The 22,463-nt window shown below is 40.5% G+C and overlaps 1 protein-coding gene across 6 annotated transcripts in view; it reads right to left on the bottom strand.

The window, feature by feature from the left end:
• Nucleotides 1-22,218, bottom strand: part of ECHDC1 (ethylmalonyl-CoA decarboxylase 1) — a 40,751-nt gene extending 18,533 nt beyond the window's left edge. The window contains exons 1-6 of one of the 6 annotated variants that reach the window (XM_075046906.1): nucleotides 21,896-22,218; nucleotides 19,058-19,195; nucleotides 14,304-14,525; nucleotides 9,045-9,187; nucleotides 4,119-4,171; nucleotides 2,133-2,213 (exon numbers count right to left, since the gene is read on the bottom strand). In XM_075046906.1, coding sequence (XP_074903007.1) covers nucleotides 2,133-2,213; nucleotides 4,119-4,171; nucleotides 9,045-9,187; nucleotides 14,304-14,525; nucleotides 19,058-19,076 — 518 coding nt within the window. In that variant the 5' untranslated portion in view covers nucleotides 19,077-19,195; nucleotides 21,896-22,218. Of the gene's footprint in view, nucleotides 1-2,132; nucleotides 2,214-4,118; nucleotides 4,172-9,044; nucleotides 9,188-14,303; nucleotides 14,526-19,057; nucleotides 21,441-21,829 lie in introns of those variants that run through there. The other 5 variants (XM_075046912.1, XM_075046909.1, XM_075046910.1 and 2 more) reach the window with 5 other exon arrangements.
• Between the last annotated feature and the right edge of the window lie 245 nt (nucleotides 22,219-22,463).

Here is a 22,463-nt window from a genome sequence, read left to right on the forward strand (position 1 = left end):
TGTCAGAGTTCATCCAAGCCCTCCCTAATCCAATTTAAATTAGCTGGCTTAAAACAGAGTAAGAAACAATTAGCCACAAGAACTGCCACTGGATGAATACATCAGTAACATCTTAAACCACCTCAGCTATTTTAAAATTGGATTTGTCCACACCTCTACTTTAGTACTTTAGTAGAGGTGTGCATCATGCTGCCAGAGCATATTTCAGAGGAGGTACATAGGCCATTTTGGTTCAAGTGAATCACTTCAACGATATCAGTATAATTAATGTAGTACAAACTGGCAGAGATAAAAATAAGAAAATATTTCAGGCCAGTACCAGGCAGCTGGTAGCTTACACTGTAACTGTGAGAAATAGAGGTGGATTTGAAAATTTAGAATTAAAAGCAGCCACAACTCACTCATTTTGTTCTTAAAAAACAAAAATAAATAAAAATAAATAAAATAAAATATCCAAACAGTTTATTCAAGGAAGAAAACAAATCCTTCTGATTTCTGTTCTCAGGTTCCTCTTTTGGCATCTAGTGACTCATGACAGAATATCTGTTCACTAATATCTACTCAGAGTCCTCAAGAAAACCCAGACTTTGTCCCCTAGTATTAAAATTCTCAAATTCAGGAGCAATAGCAGCACACAGTACATTTCTCTGTCTTGTTGTTGTTATTAATTAAGTCCCATTTGCTGCTCCTGAACTGCTATTATTTAGTTGCACTGAATGGGCGTGTTAGAAAGTAATGGAAGATGGATCAACAGCTGTAGTTATTATGAAAATTATGGCAATAACATCAGAGGAATTGCAGCTGCTCAACTCATGCAAATACTAGCTACTTGACAATGACTATAATTACACAGTATGTCAAACAACATAGCTGGAGTAAAAGTAGAAACTACATATTTTAGAAAGCCAAAAGATTTCCATTTCATTATGTTCACATTCCCTAAACTCCTATTTAGGGATAACAAGATTCACTTTCTGTCAACGGACTCGCAGATACAGACAGGTCTACTAAGTCTCCCAGGTGCACTCTCCTGCCAGCGCTGCAGCTGTCAAACACGGTACCTCTCTGCACATTTACTAGGCATTTATAATAAATACAGCCTGTACTCGGAGGCCGTAAGTCAGAGCTGGGGTTCCAGTTCACTGGGTGCTGTGCAGATACGAAGAAAGATACAGCTCTAGTTTCAAAGCAAAGGAGTATTGCCTCCGAGTGGCTTAGGCAATGCAGATACCATCTCCTCTACCCAAAGCCTGTTCCTGATACCTGGAACAGCACTGTAATACTCTAGTGTACTTTGCTTAGTATTACTTTGGAATGTAAGTACTTTCAGCTTGTTCTGGACAATTCCTTTCCCACTTCAGGTGCTAAGGCCCTCTGAAAGAGCACATCTCCTTCTCAGATAAAAACTTTACTAAAAGCTCCTCATTGTCAGAAAGGCTGTGGAGAGCGCTTATCCTGTTACCTCTGTAGGCTGTTTGCACATTAGCAACTGTTTATATAAAGTGGCATTTTGTTATTTTCATTCCTTTCAGTTCCTGTTCTGCATTCAGCCTCTTTAACTAAAGCCTTCTGCTTTCTGCTGGCTGTTTCATGCTGGCAAATCCCTGCACCTGCATAGAAAAAAACAGGGACAGAACCTCATTTGCTTTCCTCTGCACCCCACACTCTTGTTTCAAAAACTGTACAGTGCGAAATTATGTTACAAATAATAAACCCAGAACATGAAATACCAGACTCATGGAGAGTTTTATTTATTTATTTTTACTTATGACAGCCACATAAAGAGACATAAGGGGATATACAATTTTGCAGTCCTCCTACCTCTCACTCGGGGGTGAGAAGTTGGACCCATTTGGTGTATAACACCGTTGGTTGCTAAAGCTCCTCACTGCTCTTGTTTTACACAGTGATTCAAACTGCATAACCTGGCAGTAAGTAATCTTTCCTTTGTACTATCAGGAAACCCCAACTTTTTTTTCCTATGAAGTCTGCAGACAAAGCCCAGTTCCAAATGCCTTGGAATTCAGGGACATGACTCCTGGTAAAAGTGGTACCTCAAGCTTCCATATTTCATAGGTGTAGTCATTAAATCACCAACCCAACATGACAGCTACTCAAATTGTTGATCTTACCTGAAATCACATGCTGTGGTAAGTTCTGCTCCTCCTCCAACAGCCTTTCCTTGGACTAGTGCAACACTGATCAAAGGCAATCTACACAAGAGAGTTTTGTAAGCAAAGTTCATGCTTTTAGTCTTTCAGAAATGACAAAAGAATTCAAGCAAACCACCTCTATAGTAAAAGTTCAGAAAAATATACTGTTTCAGTTCATTCAAATAATTACATCTTTGTGGGTAACCAGCACAATACCAATTCCACCCATGCCAAAGTGATTATTCTGTAATTGATATGGAATCCCAAAATGAAACAGCAAGACAGATATATCAAATGGAATCAGAGAAGATCATGTACTGTGTTATGAAAAATACCTGCTACAGATTATCTGCAAGAATATCCTGCAAGTGACAGGACAGCGACACAAGACTCTATGCTAAGCCCGTACACTACAGTAAGCAGTAGAAGGGGACACAAAGAACTGAAGGGCTGGGTTATCTAAAAATAATGAGATTTAGCATGAGACCTTCAGCACCTTCTTCAGAGTTCTATCATCTCAGCCATCAACAAAACTTTTTTTTTGGAGGACAAAACCATCCTTTGAGGATAGCAACAATCTGTTATGTTTGATGGTGTTGTATTTAATCATGCTCAAGGTATTTAATCATGTTCAAGGTAAATCAAAGGACAGAGGGAAGGAAGAGTATGTAGGGAGAACTTTCCCCACTGCCATTGCAAAATGAATACTAATGAACAGTGACTGACTTAGGATAAGCCAAGTTCCCTAAGAAATAAAGACAATTGGTTAGTCCCAGAAATTGCATGCTGATATAGCTGTGTTGTCTTTTACTACGAAGAGACATTTAACTCATTGAGCAGTTCTGAAACCACATTCAGAAGTCAGCTTCCCAATCGTGACCGCATGTTTGGTTTTACTTCTACTTTAACAGAAGCACCAACAATTTCTTCTGGCCCAAGTGAACCCACTGGAAGAGGGTAACCTCATGTTTCCTATGGTCTATGAGGAACCAGAAGATATGGGTCCAAGTCCCCTACATCCATATTCTGATCCCTTTGAGGCAGCTCCTTCAGGATGACAGTCAGCCTCCTCTCCCTCTGAGGGAGTCTGATCCCATCTACATGAGATGTCCCCAGACAGCAGTTCAGCGCTCCCCCTGAGCCACAGCTTCAACACACTCTAAGTCAAGACACCTGAGGTGAGGGCTTAATCTTCATACAACTTCCTCCTCTTTGCTTTGCCCCATCAATTTTGATTACACGGAGACCAACTTAGACAAACACGTTCTAATTCTGATCCTGAGGATTCCTTACAGTAGTACTGCTACTAAGTCTCCAATCTCCTGGGCAGTTTTACAGAATAATGTTAACTCATAACATTTTCTCATATAGATTATTTGAAAAAAGAAAAATAATATTTATCTTCAAAGAGCTCTGAGCAGAAAAAAGACAGACTCTATCACACATGGATTTAATAGAAATGTGATTTCTTAAGGGAAGCTAAATCTAAAGGAAAGGAAAAAATGTTTTTCAGAAGTACCAGATGGTAGAACTGAATACAGTCCTCTTATGAAGTGGGAAGATTAAATAAATATATTAAATAAATGTTACCTGTGTAGGCTGCATAAGCTGGCCCTTGTTTTTTAAGAGCTACCAATTTCCACTGAGTTACAGAAGTCAGCTTCAGAAACTCTGAAGGCTTAGATTTCCTTAACTCTAGGTATCTCCTGGCCCTCCACATACAAGCCTATAGGTCTTTTTTTTCCTGTTTCAACCTCTGGAAAGTCTAATAGTTGCAAAATGTCAAGGCCTAATTTAAATCCATAAATACCTACCTGATTAACATGTGTGAATACAAGGTCTGGGATTCAAAATTACATACTTAAAACTATGTATTTAACTTTAAACATCTTGTTAAAGAGTTAGCCAAAACATATTCCAATCCTTGTAATTACTTCATAAAGAAAGGTAAGTAAAATATATTACCTCATAAGTCTGGTTAAGGTGTTTTGCATAAACATGCACATATTCATCCCATCCTACAAAAAAATAGGAAATTAAAAAATGTTAAGTGATCCTAACGTGAAGCAATTAAACACACAGATGGAGTAGACAGGAATATTCATTATATTTACTCTAGCTGGGTTTTCTTTCTCTTTGGTTAATCTTGCCCTAATTCCAACCCAACCACACTATGCACAAATAGAAAACCTAGCATAAATCAGGTTAAAAAAAATAAAAATCAGAACTCAATCAATTTATATGAATTTCAGTTATAATTTCCTCTTTCCTCTTAATTTCCTCTTCTTACTCCCAGTTAAACACCCATAAAGCTGAGTTTTAAAAGTCTGTATAGGACCTTGGACCACTGCATACTTTTTACTGTTCCAAATCCATAAAGTTTTAGACAAGATACAATTTACCAACTTCATTTTTTATTGTTTGGGCCAAAAGCATTTCGGCCAAAAAAAAAAACCCAAACCCAGAAAGAAGGTTCTTCTTATTTCTCTCCTCCTTTATGTTTTACATCAGCTTGCAAACAATAGTGAATAGGGAACAATTGTTCCCTTCTCTTCCAGTACAAGAGCTAAGGGGTTCCAAATAACATCAGTTGCTGCTAGGTTCAAAACAAATACTTCTTCCTACAACATGCAGTTAAACTGTGGAACACTTTGCAGCAGGGCATTGCAACCTCTAACAGACTACATGAATTCAAGAACAACTAGATAAACTCAGGACAGAAAAATCAACAAAAGGTTATTAAACACAAGATAACACCTCTAGCTTTAGAGGTCTTAGTCACAAGTTGCTGGGGTCCAAAAGAATATTTTGAAGCAAAATCATTATCTATCTGCCTTCCTTGTTCTTATATTCTTTCTCAGACATCTACTGTTAACCAGGAACTCAACAAATGACTGGGCTAAATGACCCAGTATGACCGTGTTCAAATACATACTGAACCGCATACACTGAACTACACATGTGCCTTTTAATCCAGATTTTAAAAAAAAACATGTTTGGACACTGTAGAAGTAAAAAAGCAGTAGATAACAATTTCAGTATGTCTTTCAAAAAAAAAAAAAACCCAAACCAAGAAAACACCACCAAACAAAAAAAATCCCCAAACAAATCGTAGGAAGAAAAAGAACAAACAAATGTATCTTTATCGGCATTTACTAATTTCTAAAACACCGTTTTACAGGCGTTGGCAAGTTAAAGAATCTGCCTTAATTAAAAGCTTCTGACTCATACCTCAGGGAAAGAAAATATATGCAGTAAGTCAGTACATCTTGGAACATGACCTTGAAATAATAGTAGGTCAACTTCAGCTGATTTATTGTCCATTTATTCCTGCGTTCCCAAGACCTACTCTGCCGAACATCAACCAGCATTATGGTGTCTAAGAACAGATCTCTGGCAGATATAAGTTGCCACGACAATTGCTACGCAGGAACTAGTGAATTCAGTTTCATTACATTGAAGGCCTGCTTGAAAATTTCAGCACATGTTGATTTATAAAGAGGCTTTTAATTATCACTGTAGCCACCTCCTACACCCATTGAGACCAATAGCAATATTTCCATTCCAAATTAAAGAACAATCAAATCCTCCATGATAGCTGTCTTAACAGCTAAGTTTAAAACCCACACAAACATACGGGGTACCAGTTCTCAGGCATGGACTTGCACAATTCCCATACTACAACCACCAGGATGAAGCTGCAAAAAAGCTCTTCAGAGAAAGTAATTTTTCACTTCATCACAGCAGAGTCCTTGCATTCAAATTGGCCATCTCAATTCATACCAAAATGCAAAATGGTAATTAAAGATTAATGCCAGAACAGACCAGCTTGATAAATGCAGTTATGACAGAGCAGACAAAAAGAAAGGTCTTCATATTCTCAGGTGGTAGAGAGATTACTGTGTATCACATGGAAAAAATGCCTGCACAGAAAACACTTGGGGGGAAAGAAAAAATAAAAATCACAATTACTTGAGTCCCGGCTAACATACCCTTCAAACCTTCCTGATAAGAAAAAGGCGGCTACTAGTCAGAGTATTTTATCTGAATAAGAGGGATATTCACTGGAGTGTAGTGGAATAATCACATTTTCAGCTCTAATACTGGACTTGGAGCAGGAAGAAATCTAACAAGCAGAAAGTGAGGTAACATACAGTATGCACTACGTATGGAAGAAAAGGATTAATAGTTTGCAGTGGGGCTAGGGGAGGCAGGAAAGAAGAAAGTCACCTTCATGAAGTAGAAAACTGTACCACTGGCTCTTTTTGCTGCAAGAGCTTACAGTCCACTTTCACTACAGATAGAACAGTATTTCCACGCCATCTCCAACTGCTGGCAAGTCCTCCCTCCACGGTTTACTGCTTGGGAACCTCTGTCCTGGGGCTTCTAGACAGGGGCCAAGGAAAGTCAAACCCTCCTTTGTGCCTCCTTCCTCTCAGCCTTCCTTTCAAGAGCCTCTGCTGCTTTTCAGCTAGCCAGCTTTTCAAGTCTCCCTCCAGAATGAGGTTATTGCTCTTGGGAACCAGGCTTACAAGGACAGAAAGAAAAATCATTTTTTGTTTTTAAATTCCACTATTAATTTGCCTTCCGCGGTTTGGTCACATAATGTTAGCACTCGCCAAAGAAGAACAGGCGGGGACCTGGGTTTGTTTCAGGGTTAGGAACAACTAAACATGGGAGGAGGAAGAGGGGGACGAAGAGGAAGAGGGGGACGAAGAGGAAGAGGGGGACGAAGAGGAAGAGGGGGACGAAGAGGAAGAGGGGGACGAAGAGGAAGAGGGGGACGAAGAGGAAGAGGGGGACGAAGAGGAAGAGGGGGACGAAGAGGAAGAGGGGGACGAAGAGGAAGAGGGGGACGAAGAGGAAGAGGGGGACGAAGAGGAAGAGGGGCCACTAGGGGGCACGAAAATCCTTCAGCATTCTTGGCCATTATTCTGCCTTTTCTGCACCACAGGGAAAGGCAAACTGTATCATAGATGATGAAAAATACAATCTTCCCTCAACCAACTGGTTGAAGAAAATGAAAGTGTTTTCTGTAATTACTAAAAGCTATGGGCTAAAGCAGCCTTGGAAAAAAAAAAAAAAAGGAAAACCGTACCAGTTCAGGCACGAAGCTATTCACTGTTTTTTCTTTTGCCTTAGGGATGCCTGTGGACAGAAAACTTAACCTAATGCTCTTTTAACCTGAAACCAGACAAAACTCTCTCATCTGCAGCGAGTTAGAGAGCAGAGTTCTGCAAGACTAGCAAACAGCAAATGCTATTCCTTATTCTATTAAAGTTTTATTTAATAAAGACTATTAAATCCCACCAAACAGATGGTTTAGGAGTTGGCTGTTACAAAGAAACTCTCAGTTCAGGATAGTTTGAACTCTCCTGAGGAAATAGAAAGCAGCCAAGTTTAACTATTCCTGGAGCATTTCTGGTGACACTTACACTTACAGATCAGCACTAGGATGAATTCTAGATTCTTTGCAGAGAATCTTCAACAAAGTTATAATTAATACCTACGCATTTCATTCTGCCCAGTGTATCTGTTATGGACCCTAATCCTTACAAGAGCCCTCTCTGCCACTGCAGTGGCTCCAAGTAATTTCTATAAACATATAGACAGAATATTAAATGTCAAAGAGAGTATGGAAGCAGAATCACTGAGACTTACTGAATGCAGAACTCTGAAGGAAAGCCTAGACTGCAGATAAGAAAAGAATTCACCCATGTTTGTTTTCAGTTCCTTTTCTGTTGCTATAATGTTAAAATAAGCTTAAAATTTCACATTAAAAAAAAACCCAACAACAATTTCCCCCCCCCCAAATCACAGATATATCTATATTTTTTAAATGACCAGTGTTTATAAAGCATCCAAAAGAAAACTCCCCCCAAAACATATATATCTATAAAGCATGGTGTGTCCATATTAAGAAAAGCATACCTCTAATGGTGTTCCACAAAGGAAACAAAGCCTCCTATACCTTTTGAAAACCAGACCGTCCTGTTTTATCAGGCCAGAAATATTTAAGACATTGTGTTTTTTATGATATTTAGTTTCATCAACAGAAACAAATCATCACTAAAGACAAATACCAGATTAATCAGCTTTTGAGTTGGTGTTCTTACTGGAAGGTTCAATCAAATGTCTAATCTGTGTGGTTAAATCCTCAAACTTGATGTGGCCACAAAAAAGCACCAGGATGCCAGTTACCACAATTGCAAACTGGGATGTAAGAGCAGCACAGGAAGACCCCCTTCCCCTGCAGCTGACAAAGTCCTATTTCACACATTGCCAAAAACTACATATTAACCCATTTAAAAAATTGCAGCACGTGTGAAAGTTGTCAAGACGGGTGGCATGAGTGAAAAACTGCCAAACCCTGTCCTCTTCAACCCCATAGTTACTCACATGACTTACCTGACTGGACTACAGCACAAGAATTGCGGCTGTCTCTCCATTTTATGCCGGTCCAAGCACAGTTTTGACAAAATTGAAACCTTTCTGTAATAGCAGCCATGCTACTTAAATTTGGTTTTGACTTTAGAATATATGAGAAATGATTACTTGTATCTGCTTCTAAAGGTCAAACTACTGAAACACAGATTATTTGATGTGTAAATTCGCCATATACTGCTCTGAGAAACTGAAATGACTTTTTAAAAAGAAAAGGCTAAAAAGGAGATGTAATGTAGAAATTCAGAGTTACAAATCAATTACAATAACACTTAAGCTATGGCTTAAAGCAGTTGCCAGTATTTTTTCAACCATTAAAAGCTCCATTCTGTGACTTGCATGTAAAATTGACGCAGAAGCATAGTGCAACACTTCTGTCTGAAAAGTATCTCGGAATATCAGGAAGCTCATTTTTCTCCAAAAAACTTAATTTTTATCACTGCTTGCCTGGGAGTTGGATATTGCTTTGACAGCATTCAAATCAGATCCCGAGCAAAAGGTGTCTCCTGCACCATAGATGATAAGGCCTTTGCCATCCTTCCAGTTTTCCAGTTCGGTTACCCTCTCCTGGAGCTCTAGCATCATAGTACCTGCCACAAGAGGGGACAAGCAAAATTTTTAACAGGAAATTATTATCACCATCATGTTTTATGTTACATTTTTCACCAACAAGTTATTGTTAATAAGTGATGGGCTTAAAAACACAAGGGAAGGCATCACCTTAAATCCCGCTCACGAGCATTGACATACATTTTTTTTCCTCAAGGATGCACTTCCCAAAATTCTGAAGGATATTCTGCATGAAAGATATTTGTGTTATACTCAAAAAAAAAAAAAAAAAAAAAAAAGTGCAAGGAGGCAAGCATAAACTCTACCTGATTTATTTTTGTTTGCAATTACGTGCATTCAGGACCCATGAACTTACATGGATTTATTTTTGTTTGCAATTACGTGCATTCAGGACCCATGAACTTACATGTATCCATCCAGATCTGTCCATCTAGTATGTTACTGCCATTTCACCCTGCCCAAAGAACTGACAGAGTACAGAAGAGAATCATGTGCGAGGTAGGCTCGAGGCACAATCAGTCAGTGTTAATAAAGATGCCTAAAAAAGACTAAAGAGCAGACTATGCTGGAGGGCAAGGACATTTAGGAGTATCCATCCAAAAGAAAATAAAGATATATTTGAAAAGAGGAGCGAAGTGTCTTTTATCTTTTAAAAGGACAAGAAGGAAGGAGAAAAAAAAAAAGCCTTTCTAAAACATCTTTGACTCCCTCCCTGGTACCTTTTTAGAAAGGCTCTCTTTACAAAGTATATCCTAGGCTCCAAATACATGGATTGTACAGTACTAGCTTTTTATTTTTAGCTTAAACACAATATTCTCGTATGTTCGCTTAAGTACCCTTCCTGATGTGGAACTCTACAAACTCCTGTTTCTAGAGCTCATCGTAGACTGAAGCATCTACCACACCAACTGTGCTTACCAAGCATTAACTTACAGCTCTTCCTCTCTGAATGCCTACAACCCTTATTCAGTTATACTCTTAAAAGAAAACATTTACAGAAACTAATTTCAGAAAGCAGGCTACATACAGGCTGATGACACTCTCAGCTTTACCCTCCTTTGACAAGAATTTAGATGGACAGGCCTACCTTCTTTAGAAATAAATGTGCTTTAGATTAATACCCTCAAGGGCTTTTTCCTTTTCTGTCAAGAGTGTTGGTTTTTTGACCTACACCTGCATGCACAGAACTCTTCCTGTTCTGAAATTGCCTGTTAGTAGCCATCCTGACATGGGAGGGTTTTTTGGGTTTTTTCCCCCTCCTGCTTGTTTTCCTTGCAGTTTCTTATGGAGTAAGCTTCCCAGCACCACGTCGAGTGAATGCTCGGTCAAGCACGTCCACCTTAGGCTTGGTCTGAGCCACTGAAATAGCATATTTTGACAATGTTCCTGAGGAGGACAATAATTAAATGGGCATTACATGTTATATACCAGAATGACATTGGGTTGGGTTTTCTCCACTGTCAGGTCCAGACTATGATCCTCTAACAAATTCCAGCACTTTTACTCATTCCTTTCACTTCTGTATTTATAATTCAGTAATGCTTTTTGTGTGTTGCACATTACATTTGCTTTCATTGAATTTCACCTTGTTGATCTTGAGCTCTTTGTAGCAGTTAATCAAGATCACTTTGAATTCCACTCCTCTGCTCCAAATAACAATCTTCTTGCAAGCTCTCCCAGTTTGGGGTCATCTAACCATTTCAGCAGTTCACCTTCTATTTCATCATCCAAGCCATGAATGAAAATACAGAGCAGAACTAGGCCTAGATAAGATTTTCATGGGTCATCACTTGAAATGCTTTCCCAGCCTAACAGTACACTCAACAACAACTTTTCTACAAATGCTGCTGTTTAAACAGATGTGCATCAACCCTGTGGATTTAACTTTTTGCATATTTGCCAAGTGTTCGTACAAGAAGAGTATTTGGGCTGGCATCCAGGCTTTGCCAGAATCAAGACACAGCACAACCACCATTTGTGGTGCTTTTAATAGTTAAAACAGTGAGGTACCAAAGCGTCTTTCCACAGAGTATTACGAGCCAAAACTGTAGTTAACTGTAAAATGGAGTTTACAAAAAGGAACGATGTGAGCCAGTTACATGCAACAGCAGGGGACAAGAGACACTGGCCAGAGCCTGTCCCGTCCTCCTGGGAGAGGATCTCTTCCATTACTGGCAACACTGAACTATTATTTTACCAACGTATATAGTCCATGATGTCTTATATAATGACAAGGACACAATACTAAAGCAAATCCTCATTCTGCCAGTCTTGGTCCTTCAGTATTTGATACCAGTAAGTTCATGCTCTTCACAGAACTAAATCTACTTGGAATAATTTGTTTGCAGCTTAATTATAACCTGAGAATGAATGCTTTAAAGTCAATTCTAGAAAATAAAATTATCACCATTATTATCTAATTCCTGCAGGCTGGCTTCCTTTTTTTAAGTTAAATTCAACTTCAGTTCAGCAAGAGTTTGGGCTGCTGAAACTGGTTCCACCAGGCTTAAACTGACATTATTAGCATCTGTTTCCAAAGAGACCATTTCAAACAGGGGGCTATCAGATTCCAATTAAGAAGAGAAAAAAGGCGTAGCAACCTCCACATTGCCCATTAGCAATTTGCCAACAATTTTGTTCTGCTTTTGGTTCCGTGAGTTGCTCAAGCTTAGAATAAACATAATTCCTTTGAGATAAAAAGCTGCTGTGTAAAGTAAATGCCTGGCAAATAGGATTTCTCTCAACAGTTTAATGATGTTTTGCAGCTTTCTAAAGGAAGCATACACGTATATAGAAATTCACATCTGCCACTATCTAGAAGGTCTGAGACACAGAATCAACAGAATTTATTTGCGGGGGGAAGGAGGTATTTACAGGCTCTAGCTGATGAAGTCAACCAGGTCTTGCTGGGGCAATTTATGGGTTGCACATCCCATCCCTTTCCATACTTCTCCTGAAATATACTACTTGATAGACAACAAAAGGAAAAGGATCAAGTGCTTGCTAGTTCCTCAGCAACTATGGTTTACAGACGGTAATGTTAAAATTAAATGAAGAGCAGCACAAATTAATATGCCATCTGCCACAGCAGCCAAGGGGCCAGCATGATTTTGCTTCTACTCTCTCTCCTGTAAGAACAAAAGTCTCTAGCAGAGGTGCACAGTAGAAAGAAGCAGTAATTTCTTGAACTGCCATAGGAATATTTTCCAGAGCAAATTTTTGTGCACATTACCTAGCAAAATGGAGTACTGCTCTCTACAGGGCTCTACACACTACCATAGAACAGAACTGCTTGATCCCATGGCTCATTTGCTACATGCTAATCAGGGTCTGCAACAAAGACACAACTATTAATTTCCTCAGCGGTTTTTGTAGCTCCTCTTTGCTACTAGAGCATCTAATTCACATACACTAATAATTTATTTTCACAGCAATTCTATAAAGAGAGAAGACATTATTTTACAGACCACTAACTGAGCAACAGAGAAAATATCTGCTAAATTTGGGTGCTCAACTTGAGATGTGATTTCAGTACATCAACATTATATAGCACTTTGTATAGTCAAAGCACAGCCACCAGTGGCCTAAATAGCTGCTGCAACTGCTCAGCACTTCAACACATCAGTTCCCAGCCCCTTCTGCCAAGCACCTAGAAGACAGAGAACATAGTTGTAAGTTTCTGTGAAAGTTTAGTTTAAGCAATTTGACTTGTATTACATCTGATCTCCATAGCAGACTGGGCTTTGTCTGTCCTCTCCTTTTGCTATTACATCTCATTTCTCATGCCCCTTTCAACTTCCACAACAAATAAGCTGAGAGCACACAGTCTACAAGCTGTACCTTGCACAGCTCTATTTTGAGTCAAAAATAAAAACCAATCTGTAGAAAAAGAGGAAACAACAATGTAATTATGATTGTATAATAACATGTTTGCTGACAGGGAGGTATTCAGAAGGACAATCCCCACGCTAACATCTTTTAGATACAACTTCTCAAGTTAGGCAATGATTTTATACATGAGCTTTTAAAGGGAAACAAAACAGAAACTGCAGACCTGTCTACGTGCATTACCACTAATTCCATTGTTCTGTTAGGTTCTCTTCTTTTCAGCTTTCCTTCCAATCATTAGTGGAAGGAGTAGATTGACATTCCTCATGTAAACAGCTCTATGCTTTGCTAGTGGGTTGTAAACATATTTGCTGACAGCAAAGGAACAGTAAGAACTGGGCAGGAAAATAGAACAGCAACAGCAAAAAAGAAATTAACAAGATGACACAAACGTATCCATTTCAAAATATTAAGAGATAAAGGCATTCTTACAGTAAAGCCTTAGGCACAGCTGCAGCTCAGGCAGATGCAGGCTCTGAATCTGTGCCACTTATGTTTGAAGAGAACGGCATAAATCGGTATATTCTTGATAGTTAAGGAGAGACAGCAAATATACCTATCTTGGAGACCAAAAGCCTCTCATAAAACATTATTAATTAAATAATTAATAAAATAGAACACTTGGTTTTGATAGCAAAGTATTGTCCAGTATAAAAGCATATTAAATAGATTCCTGATCTGCAACAGCTGAGAATACCTAGCTCATCTGATCTTTAATTAACCAGACATTGGTATTTAAGACATAAGGCAAATGAAGAAGAAATGGAAGTCAGTTTGGGTGACTGGAAAAGACCAAATTACAGAAGCTCAAGTTACAGGGAAGGCTTTGGGTAGAGAACAAAGAAGTAAACTCACCCTTTCTACACCACCTACAAAACAAAGATGGCATCTTCCCACCCCCATAAAAATACCCTTTATGTTCCAGAGCAGTAGCGACAAAATGAAAGGAGATACAAGAAAGAGCACAGTAGCAGAATTGTGCTGACTGAAAAAAAAAGGGGAAGAGGCATGTTCTGCCAGACAGTCCTTGTGTCCTTGAGAATTTCATATATTCTTATGACCTTTATGGCAAAACTACTATGCAGAACAGTGGGCATTTGCTGCACATCTGAATAAAACTTAAACATTTCTTCTTTTAACTAAGGAACGCTAAGGGATAGCTTTCCATTTTGTTTAGGCAAAATGCTAAAATGGGTAAATGAAGGAGAAAAAAAAACCCAACAAACCAGCAATCCCAACAACTAATACCTGTAAAGGCATTCATCAGCTTTGGGTTGTTCAAAGTAAGTATTCCAATGCCATTGTCTTCTTTGGAAAGGTTGATGGATCCACCAGCAAACTGCTTAAGTTTCTTCTTTATCAATTCTTCCTCATAGCCATGAGCACCATTATACAGTGACATCCTTCTTTGTTGTAGCAGTCTTTCCTTTGTAGTCTGAAGTAAGTTCTTCCACAGAGAAATGGCCATTTCTGGAAATAAATGGGGCAGGGGGAAATCAGGAAACTTCCTCTGAGATCCACCTCAGTCCTCTGACAGAGAGGGAAGCAGGACAGCAGAAACTAATATAAAGGTGATGCAATCATAAAGTCTACAGAAATCACTGCAGACTGTATTTGCAAAATTCAGTAGTTTGAATCTACTCCCACAAAGTTAATAGGAGTTTTATAAAGTGATTTTAGTAGTTAAGCCAGAAATTAGCATCTTTTAAAATAATTTCTTGCAAAAATTACCCAAAAGTATTCACATGCAGAACATGAAAGAGGCTCAAGAACTGTACTAAGACCCTTACGTATTCCATTAGACTAACTTACTCTGTACTAATCTTCCAAACCCTCCCTCATTCTCCCTCCTAAAAAAATACTCAAACCCCACACCTGTGTTGGAGGAAAAATCCTATCAAAAACCCTAGTTTCCAGGATCTGGATCTCCTGCTTTTCTGTAAGCAACTAGTACAGCAAGACCTTCCTGAGAGAAATACTTGAGGAACACAAAACTTAAGAAGTGAAGACCACTCCTATATTGAGGTCCGTTCCCTGTCACCTAATTCCACTAAACACATTGATCACACTCCGCCTTAAAACTAGTTAGTCTGCTTAGCCCCTGGTAGCTATATATTTTTCCCAGTCATTCCAGCAGCACGTTGAATTGATCTCACTTGGACACAGAGCACCAGAACCTGTGCAGTACTCCAAAGGAGGAAAAGAGTACAACAGTGTTATGTATTGAGCACCACACTTGCCTTTTATAAAGGTACATAATATTGGTAAATTATTTCTATGTACCAGTATACCCATGGCTTATTCCTCCACTATTTCCACTTGACAATGTATGCCTGTGTATCAGGAAATAATAAGAAAGTCATTATCAAATATTATTCTTGATCTGCGGCTCTGCCTTATTTTATTTACTTTGGAAAAGAGTCTACTGGAGAAAGTGGTTTACAAGTGATTTGAAAGAAATGGGATAAACCCTGAACTGGAGACAGCTGATCTGAAAAAGAAGTCATCTTAGAAGCCACTCAGAGTGGGAATCAAAAGAACCCCCACAGGACACGCAAAAAGATTTGTTATATGTAAATCTTGCAATTTGCTAGACTAGCTCTAGCTTTGCCCCAACTCCCTTTTTAATGGATACAGCTGTTCAGAAGACATGGTAGATGCTCATTTTTTTTGAGAACTGGGAAAAGACCATCTTTGTTTCTTAATCATATTTGGCAGAAACAAGATTCTTTGAAAATTGGCAAGAAACTCCTGGAAATTTTTTCTAAGGTTAACCCAGAACACAAACATACTCATTGAGACAGAACTTGGTGACAGCTACATTTTACACTGTGTTCAGGGCATCTTACAGTTTACAGACTCAAAATTTTTAAAACATTTATTATACACACATGAACAAGCAAGCACATTAAAAAACCCACACACAATTAGTTTATAATGAAAGAAGTGAACAATCCCGTTGGGTGAACTCTTATCTTGCCTCTGGCTGTACCATCCTACACTAAAGTAGAAAATGCTTCTGTTGGGGCAGGTATAATCCTCATTGCAACAGAGGCATTTGCACAGCAACCACATTACAGGATGCGGAGGAGCATGCGTCGTACCAGGCAATTTTGAAGAGCCTCCTATGCCAGTAGATTGATACCTGTCCTGCAACATTGCATCCAATACAGCACTATCTCACAAGTGCAACACAAAGAAACTAGTAAGGCCTATACGAAGCTATGCATTATAAGGTCATATACGCTGGAATAGGTAAAGGAATAATTTTTTAACATCTGGTGAGACACTTTGAAGCATCTTCTGAGTTCCTTACTAATTTCAAGGTTTTAATCTGTCACGATCAACTCTTCTACACTGAAGTGTAAGCTAATAAAACTAATTAAAATTTAATCAAGTTAAAATCTAATTGAATATGTGATTCATTACTTCATAAACAGTATCACCCAACTGCTGCTGCACCCCAACACTCTCCATCTATGCACATTCTCCTATTGTCTGCAACACTTCAGCCATCACTTTTCAGAGCTTTCAAAATCAATTCTCTTGGTAAAATTTTATTTAAGAGTGAAAACAGGTTTCCAAAGCATATCTCTCAGCTAAATGATTCTTTTTATATTCAGGCTCTCAGAGGAGAAACTGCCTTCCATTGTCTCTAAAACCTCAGCAGTCATTCCCCAACATACACTCATGCAAAAAACCCTTTCCATCCAGCTACTAGTCTTTGCTCAGGAGAGTGCAAACATTAAAAACATGGATAGTGCAGGCTCTCATTGCAAAGCATAGTTTGAACAATTAACTCCCAGTTTTTAATGAATACAAAGCCTCCCCAATCCTCATAAGAAGACAGACTAGATTTAATTCTCCACAGCCACAATGATTGGCTTGAAAGCACTGGGGGGGGGGGGGGCGGGGCAAAGTCTGTTTGGTTAACCTAACTCCCTGCCAAATTATACTTGCTTGATCACTTTTATAGATTTCTCATGTCAAAAAATGTACAGAGCAAAACAGACTTAAGATATGGAAATTTTATTCCACCAAAAAAAAGTCTGTCATTTTCAGCTGCGTGGTTATATGCATTAACAGCTCTTTATTATTATCACTATGGTAATAAAGAGCATCAGCAAGTGCGGGATTAGAAAACAAATTGGACATCACTGCCTGCTGATCATGACTCATGATTAATGACTCATGCAAAGTATTATCATTGAATTATTTTCTTTAAAACCATCTCATACAGTACCAGTCAGTGCCCAGTACTTTTTCTAATAAAAACAAGGTTATTTTAACAGCTCAGTCTGAGAAAGCTAACCACTCAGGAAAAGCATGATATTTAAGCTACAGCTCTCCCAAACTAAAGGGATTTCTGCTGATCTCTGACAAACAACACCCAAAGTTTCAATCAGTATGGAACACCTGCAATCCATGGCATGACTGAGATTGATTCTTTGTACTGTAAGTGAAAGCAGTGCCAGAGAGACATGTTGCAGTAACCCGCACAATGTTGTAGGACAAGCCAAGAGATATTTATTACACTAAGATTTTCAGATTTTCAGTTTAACATGATTACATCTATTTAGATACACTTACAGAAATGAAGTCTTAGTCTAATTTTAAAAAGTCAGACGTGCTATACCCATTAACAACTGTAGTACAGACAGTTTATGCACAGTTTTTACAGTGAAAAAAAATCTGACAGTATAGGAATAACGGACACTGTAGGCAATTAGTATCTTTCAAATGTTTTAAGTGCTACAGCTTTACATATCACTGGTGACAGCTAAGAGATAAGCCAATCGTATGGACATCAATAGTTGTTCATTCCATACCTCTTACCCAAAACAACAGTTTAAATCTCATTTGGCACTCAAGTGATTTTGTAACACCCTTGCCTGTGGGTTAATATGAACACATATTGAATGTCAACACTTCAGTATCAAAGGAATGACACATGTTATGCAAAAGCAATATATGTATCTAGATGCAGACACTCACACACAGTATATGTATTTTTGTGTATGCATATGTATCAGAGGCCTTCCAAAAGGTAACTGCCTAGTTAAAATTCAGCTCTCACGATGTTAACAAAAAAAATAATAGGGATAACACCAGCACCAATATTCCCTATCTGAGCAGATTCTTGGGGAAACTAATAAGACCCAACTCTTTAAAAAGCATATTTGCCCTTGCCATTCACCAGTACTCTGTTGCAACCCCATGTTTTCTCTTAAAACATGCTGTATCAAACAGCAACCTCCAGCAACGTTGCCAGTTGCAACTGCCAGCAAGCATAAAGACAGCTGGCCAGAGAAATGGGTAAGAAATGTAGGTAGCAACTTCCTGGATGGGTAGAAGAACTAAGACAAACCAGAGAACTGGACGTTGGGAGCCCAAATGAGCATTTGAGCTGCAGGCACAAACAAGAAACGCCACACTAGAGAGCAGCTATGCAGAAATAATCAGCGAGTTAAAATACATGAGCAGAGAAAATTCCGACTCAAAGACAGTGCCTCAATTATCGTCAAAAGAAAACAGGGAGAAAAGATTCAGGGATGTGTTTTCAATACATCAGGGAAATAAGCGTGCCCTTTCTCATGGGGCAGGAAGTGACAGGTGTGATGAACAGATACAGACTTATGAGTCACCTGCAAAAAACCGTCAGCTGAATTTCTGGTTTGGGATGAAGGTATCCCAAGATAAAGCGTAGCAGAAATAAAGGGATCCAACATACAAAATCCACAAAAGAAATCTCAGGGAGGAGAAAACATTCAAATGACATAACAAAAAACCAATCAGAAAGGCACTTTTGTGACACTGCCAAAGGCATCAAGGGCAGCTGACAGGTCAAGCAGCACAGGAGAACTTGACTTGATGAAGACCCCCAGCAGCTGCAATTTCAGTGACAAGCACAGAAATGCTAAGACAGGGCACGGAGAAAGGGGCAGAAGATGTGAACTGAAGACGATGATGATTCACAGTTCAACCCTGTGTATGTGTCTTACCAGTCACTGTAGAAGGCATTCATCCGTACTAGAGAGCAGTGACCGTGACTGTCAGATGCTTCACTGGGTTCCTGCAGTGACTCACGAATGAATGGATAGCAAGTGGTGACCCAACACTGAGGACTGGCACAAGTGACCCTATAACGTGAAAGCAGATGAAAGAGCAGAGAGTGAAGGAGAAATATAACCAAAGCATGAAAATAGTCCGTCTGTACAAAAAGAAGTAGGTTGAAAATGAGTGAATATCATTAACACCAGCTGACTGGAACTAGGGGCAACGGGCTGGTGGCTAACTGGTGAGGGGGAGAGGAGAAAATAAATCCCAGTGTTGGCCAGAGAGAAAGAATTCAGAAACAGCAAGATCAAAGGGGGCCAGCCTGGATGCAAATCAAGACAAGAGCACAGGTCTCTCACCTGCAGTTCCTCCCCAGCACTGGCTGAACAGGCCAGTGTTGCCAGCTGCTTGTCACCACCCTTCACCTGAAGGTTAGAGAGCCTTTCATCTACCTCACCCACTTATGCATCTCTCTTCTTTCTTCAGTGGTGCGTGGGTTAGGTTAACTTAAACACCTTACCTGACAGGTTCTTCCCACTCTAATAATTACCAGCTGAGGCAAGCTGAGGGCAGTCACCTCTCCAGCTGGCTTTCCTTCAGCGGGAAGAAGACAGCAAGCAGATCTTAAACATGCCAAGGGATCAGCAGCAGAAAAGCTACTGACAAAGTGTGACTTACAAATACAGAAACTAAACAAAGCTTGGGAAATTCTGCCTCCCTAAGAAGAGAAATGCACCTCTTCTATAGCATCTCTACACAAAGCAGGGACTCCTACCAAGTTCAACAGGAGCTGCCTCGAGCTCACGCCTTTCTCAAGACGCCGTGGCTCTCAAACTTGCTGAACCCTGTTGAAATTTTTAGTACGTTCTCTTCGGTACCCACATTGTAGAGAAATCAGGTAGGATCAATAGTCCCTCTGGTTCAGTGTGAAGATACTTAAAGAACTTCATGACTCCTCTAAAAACAGGCTTTATAAGTAGCTGGTATTATAAAGGACAGGATTTTAGCCTCTATATTATTACTGAGAAGAAAACAAAAAGCTCGGGCCTCCTAGTTTCTAGATGCCAGCAGTAGAAATAACGTTTACCTGTCCAGAAGCTGAGAGAACAAGAAGGGAGAAGATGTCCAAATTAACTAATTGAAATGGCTTCAAATCATGCACATGTGAAATAAAAATAAATTGTGGGAAAAAAAAACCTTTTAACATTGTAAGTAATAAAAAAAACTTGTCTGTGGTTTCAGTTTTAAGCTAGCTTACCCTTTACATCTCTTTTCTGCTTCTATCTCTCTTTTTTCCCTTGTTTTTTTCATTGTTTCTGAGCAGCTCAATTCTGGGGATAACAACCTATGTGTTTTCCAAATTATTTGTTCTTTGTTTAGTTTTGTATTTTTTAATGGTCCCTGAAGGCTAAGGTTTAGATGTGAATTGTCATTCTGTTCCTAACCAATTATATTCTCTTTTAATCACGTTAATTATTTTGAAGAGCTAGTAAAGAAATCCCACAGAAACATACCCAAGTCCAGTGAAAGATAATGGCATTCAGGGATGCAAAACAGCTGACAAAAGAAGTCTTTCCATAAATACACATGACACTACCTAAACACGTTTGATTTTGGTCACATAGTGTGTACAAGATCTTGAGTTTCACAGCAGAGGGTGAGAGCAAGAATCTGTTACCTTCTGCAAAAAGCACGCAGGCCCTTTATTTTTTAATGCTTTGATCTAAAGGGGTTGTCTTTGGCTCTGGCAGCAAAGGACCCTCTATAACAGTGACAGAAAACACTTTTAAGTTCACATAAAGCTTGCTGCCCACTAGGTGTATTTTAGACACCTTTAAAACAAACAGACGTGCTACTTCACAGGAGCAGAAACAACCACAACCAGCTCACCATTTGCTTTTTAGTCGCCAAATCCTAAACCATAAAAAGAGTAGGGATGAATTCATTTTAGCTGTAACTGCAAATACAGACGCTTTCCCAAGGATTAATTTGCCTTGAAAACTGTAAAAGGTTTTGTAGTCGAGCAGCACTCTGAATTCCACTTAGTACGCTCTTCTTTACTATTGTTCTCCTTACCACTACCAGTAAACACTCCTGCTGACAGCAAAACTGCATCCCGATGTCAGAACCGGCCATGCAGCACGGTTCTCAGGGACGTATCTCCTGCTCCCCTGTAACCCGGGCTGGGAACTAGCAGAAGCACCCCAGGACAGCGTGTCACCTGTCCCCTTGGCTCTACACCCTAAATTTCGTGAAGCAAAGACATCCCCAAGCACGGTATCACCCTGGGAAGAATGCGAAGACCGGAGGGGGAGAGGGGAGGAAGCTCCTTCCCCAGCAGAGGTTTCTCGCTGCTGACCTTGTGCGGTGCCACAGTCCAGACAAGCGCACTGTAGCACTCGGTCTGACCTAGGCAAGCACCTCTGGAGCGGCCTGTTTTGTTGTTTGTTTTGGTTTTTTTTAAATAAAAAAGATTACTTATTTTAAATCAACCGGCAAGGGAGGGCTTGTAACCGAGCAGGGCCTGTAACCGGCTGTTCCCCAAATAAGACCCGAGGTCTCCGGGCTGAGGCCGAGCAAAGCGAGGGGAAGCTCGCAGCCCCCAGCGTCTTCCAGGCAGAACCACCACCGGCCGCTCCCGCACCGGCGAGGCCGCCGCGCTTTTGCCCCAAGCCCTCAGCGGCCCCGCGCGGACCGGGCCGGGCCTCCCGCCTTACCCCCTGCCGCCGACCGGGCCCGGGCCGGCCCAGCCGGGAAGCGGAGACCCGCGGGCGGGCACTGACCTGGCCCCGCCGCTCCCCTTCCCGTCGCTGGTCGGGCGGTGCGACGGGGAAAGCGGCCCCGCCGGGAACCGCCGCCGCGGCGGGCTGGGCCGGGCCGAGGCCTGTGAGGGGAGCAGCGGGTGGCGGGGCAGCCCCCCGGGGGGAGGCAAAGGAGGATTGACGAGAAAATGGAGCCCCTGCGAGATGGAGGCAGGCGTGGGGCCGGCGAGGAAGCGGCGTCCTTCGCTCCCGGCCACGGTCGACTGCAGGCACCGAAAACTCAGTCGAAGTTGAGGCAGTTTTGCCGCAGAAGGCGCTTCTGAGCGCCGAGGTTGCCAAATACCACGCGAGCAGGTCATTATTATTTTCGTGTCCTGCGCCAGTAGCCTGCATCGCGAAAAAGCCAGCCCAGCGTTTCTATCCAAGCCGGTGTAATTAGAAGCGCTCATTTCTCCGCCATCCCAGAACAACACCGCGCCGCTGGAGTCGGGATACAGCCGGCAGGATTCGGCCTGGAGCGAAGGGGCCGCTCACCGACCTCCCGCCCCGCTTGCTCTCCCTCCCTGCCCGGAGGAGAGGCATTAATGCC

Source organism: Buteo buteo, chromosome 15, assembly GCF_964188355.1.
Source record: "Buteo buteo chromosome 15, bButBut1.hap1.1, whole genome shotgun sequence".
Lineage (NCBI taxonomy): Eukaryota > Metazoa > Chordata > Aves > Accipitriformes > Accipitridae > Buteo > Buteo buteo.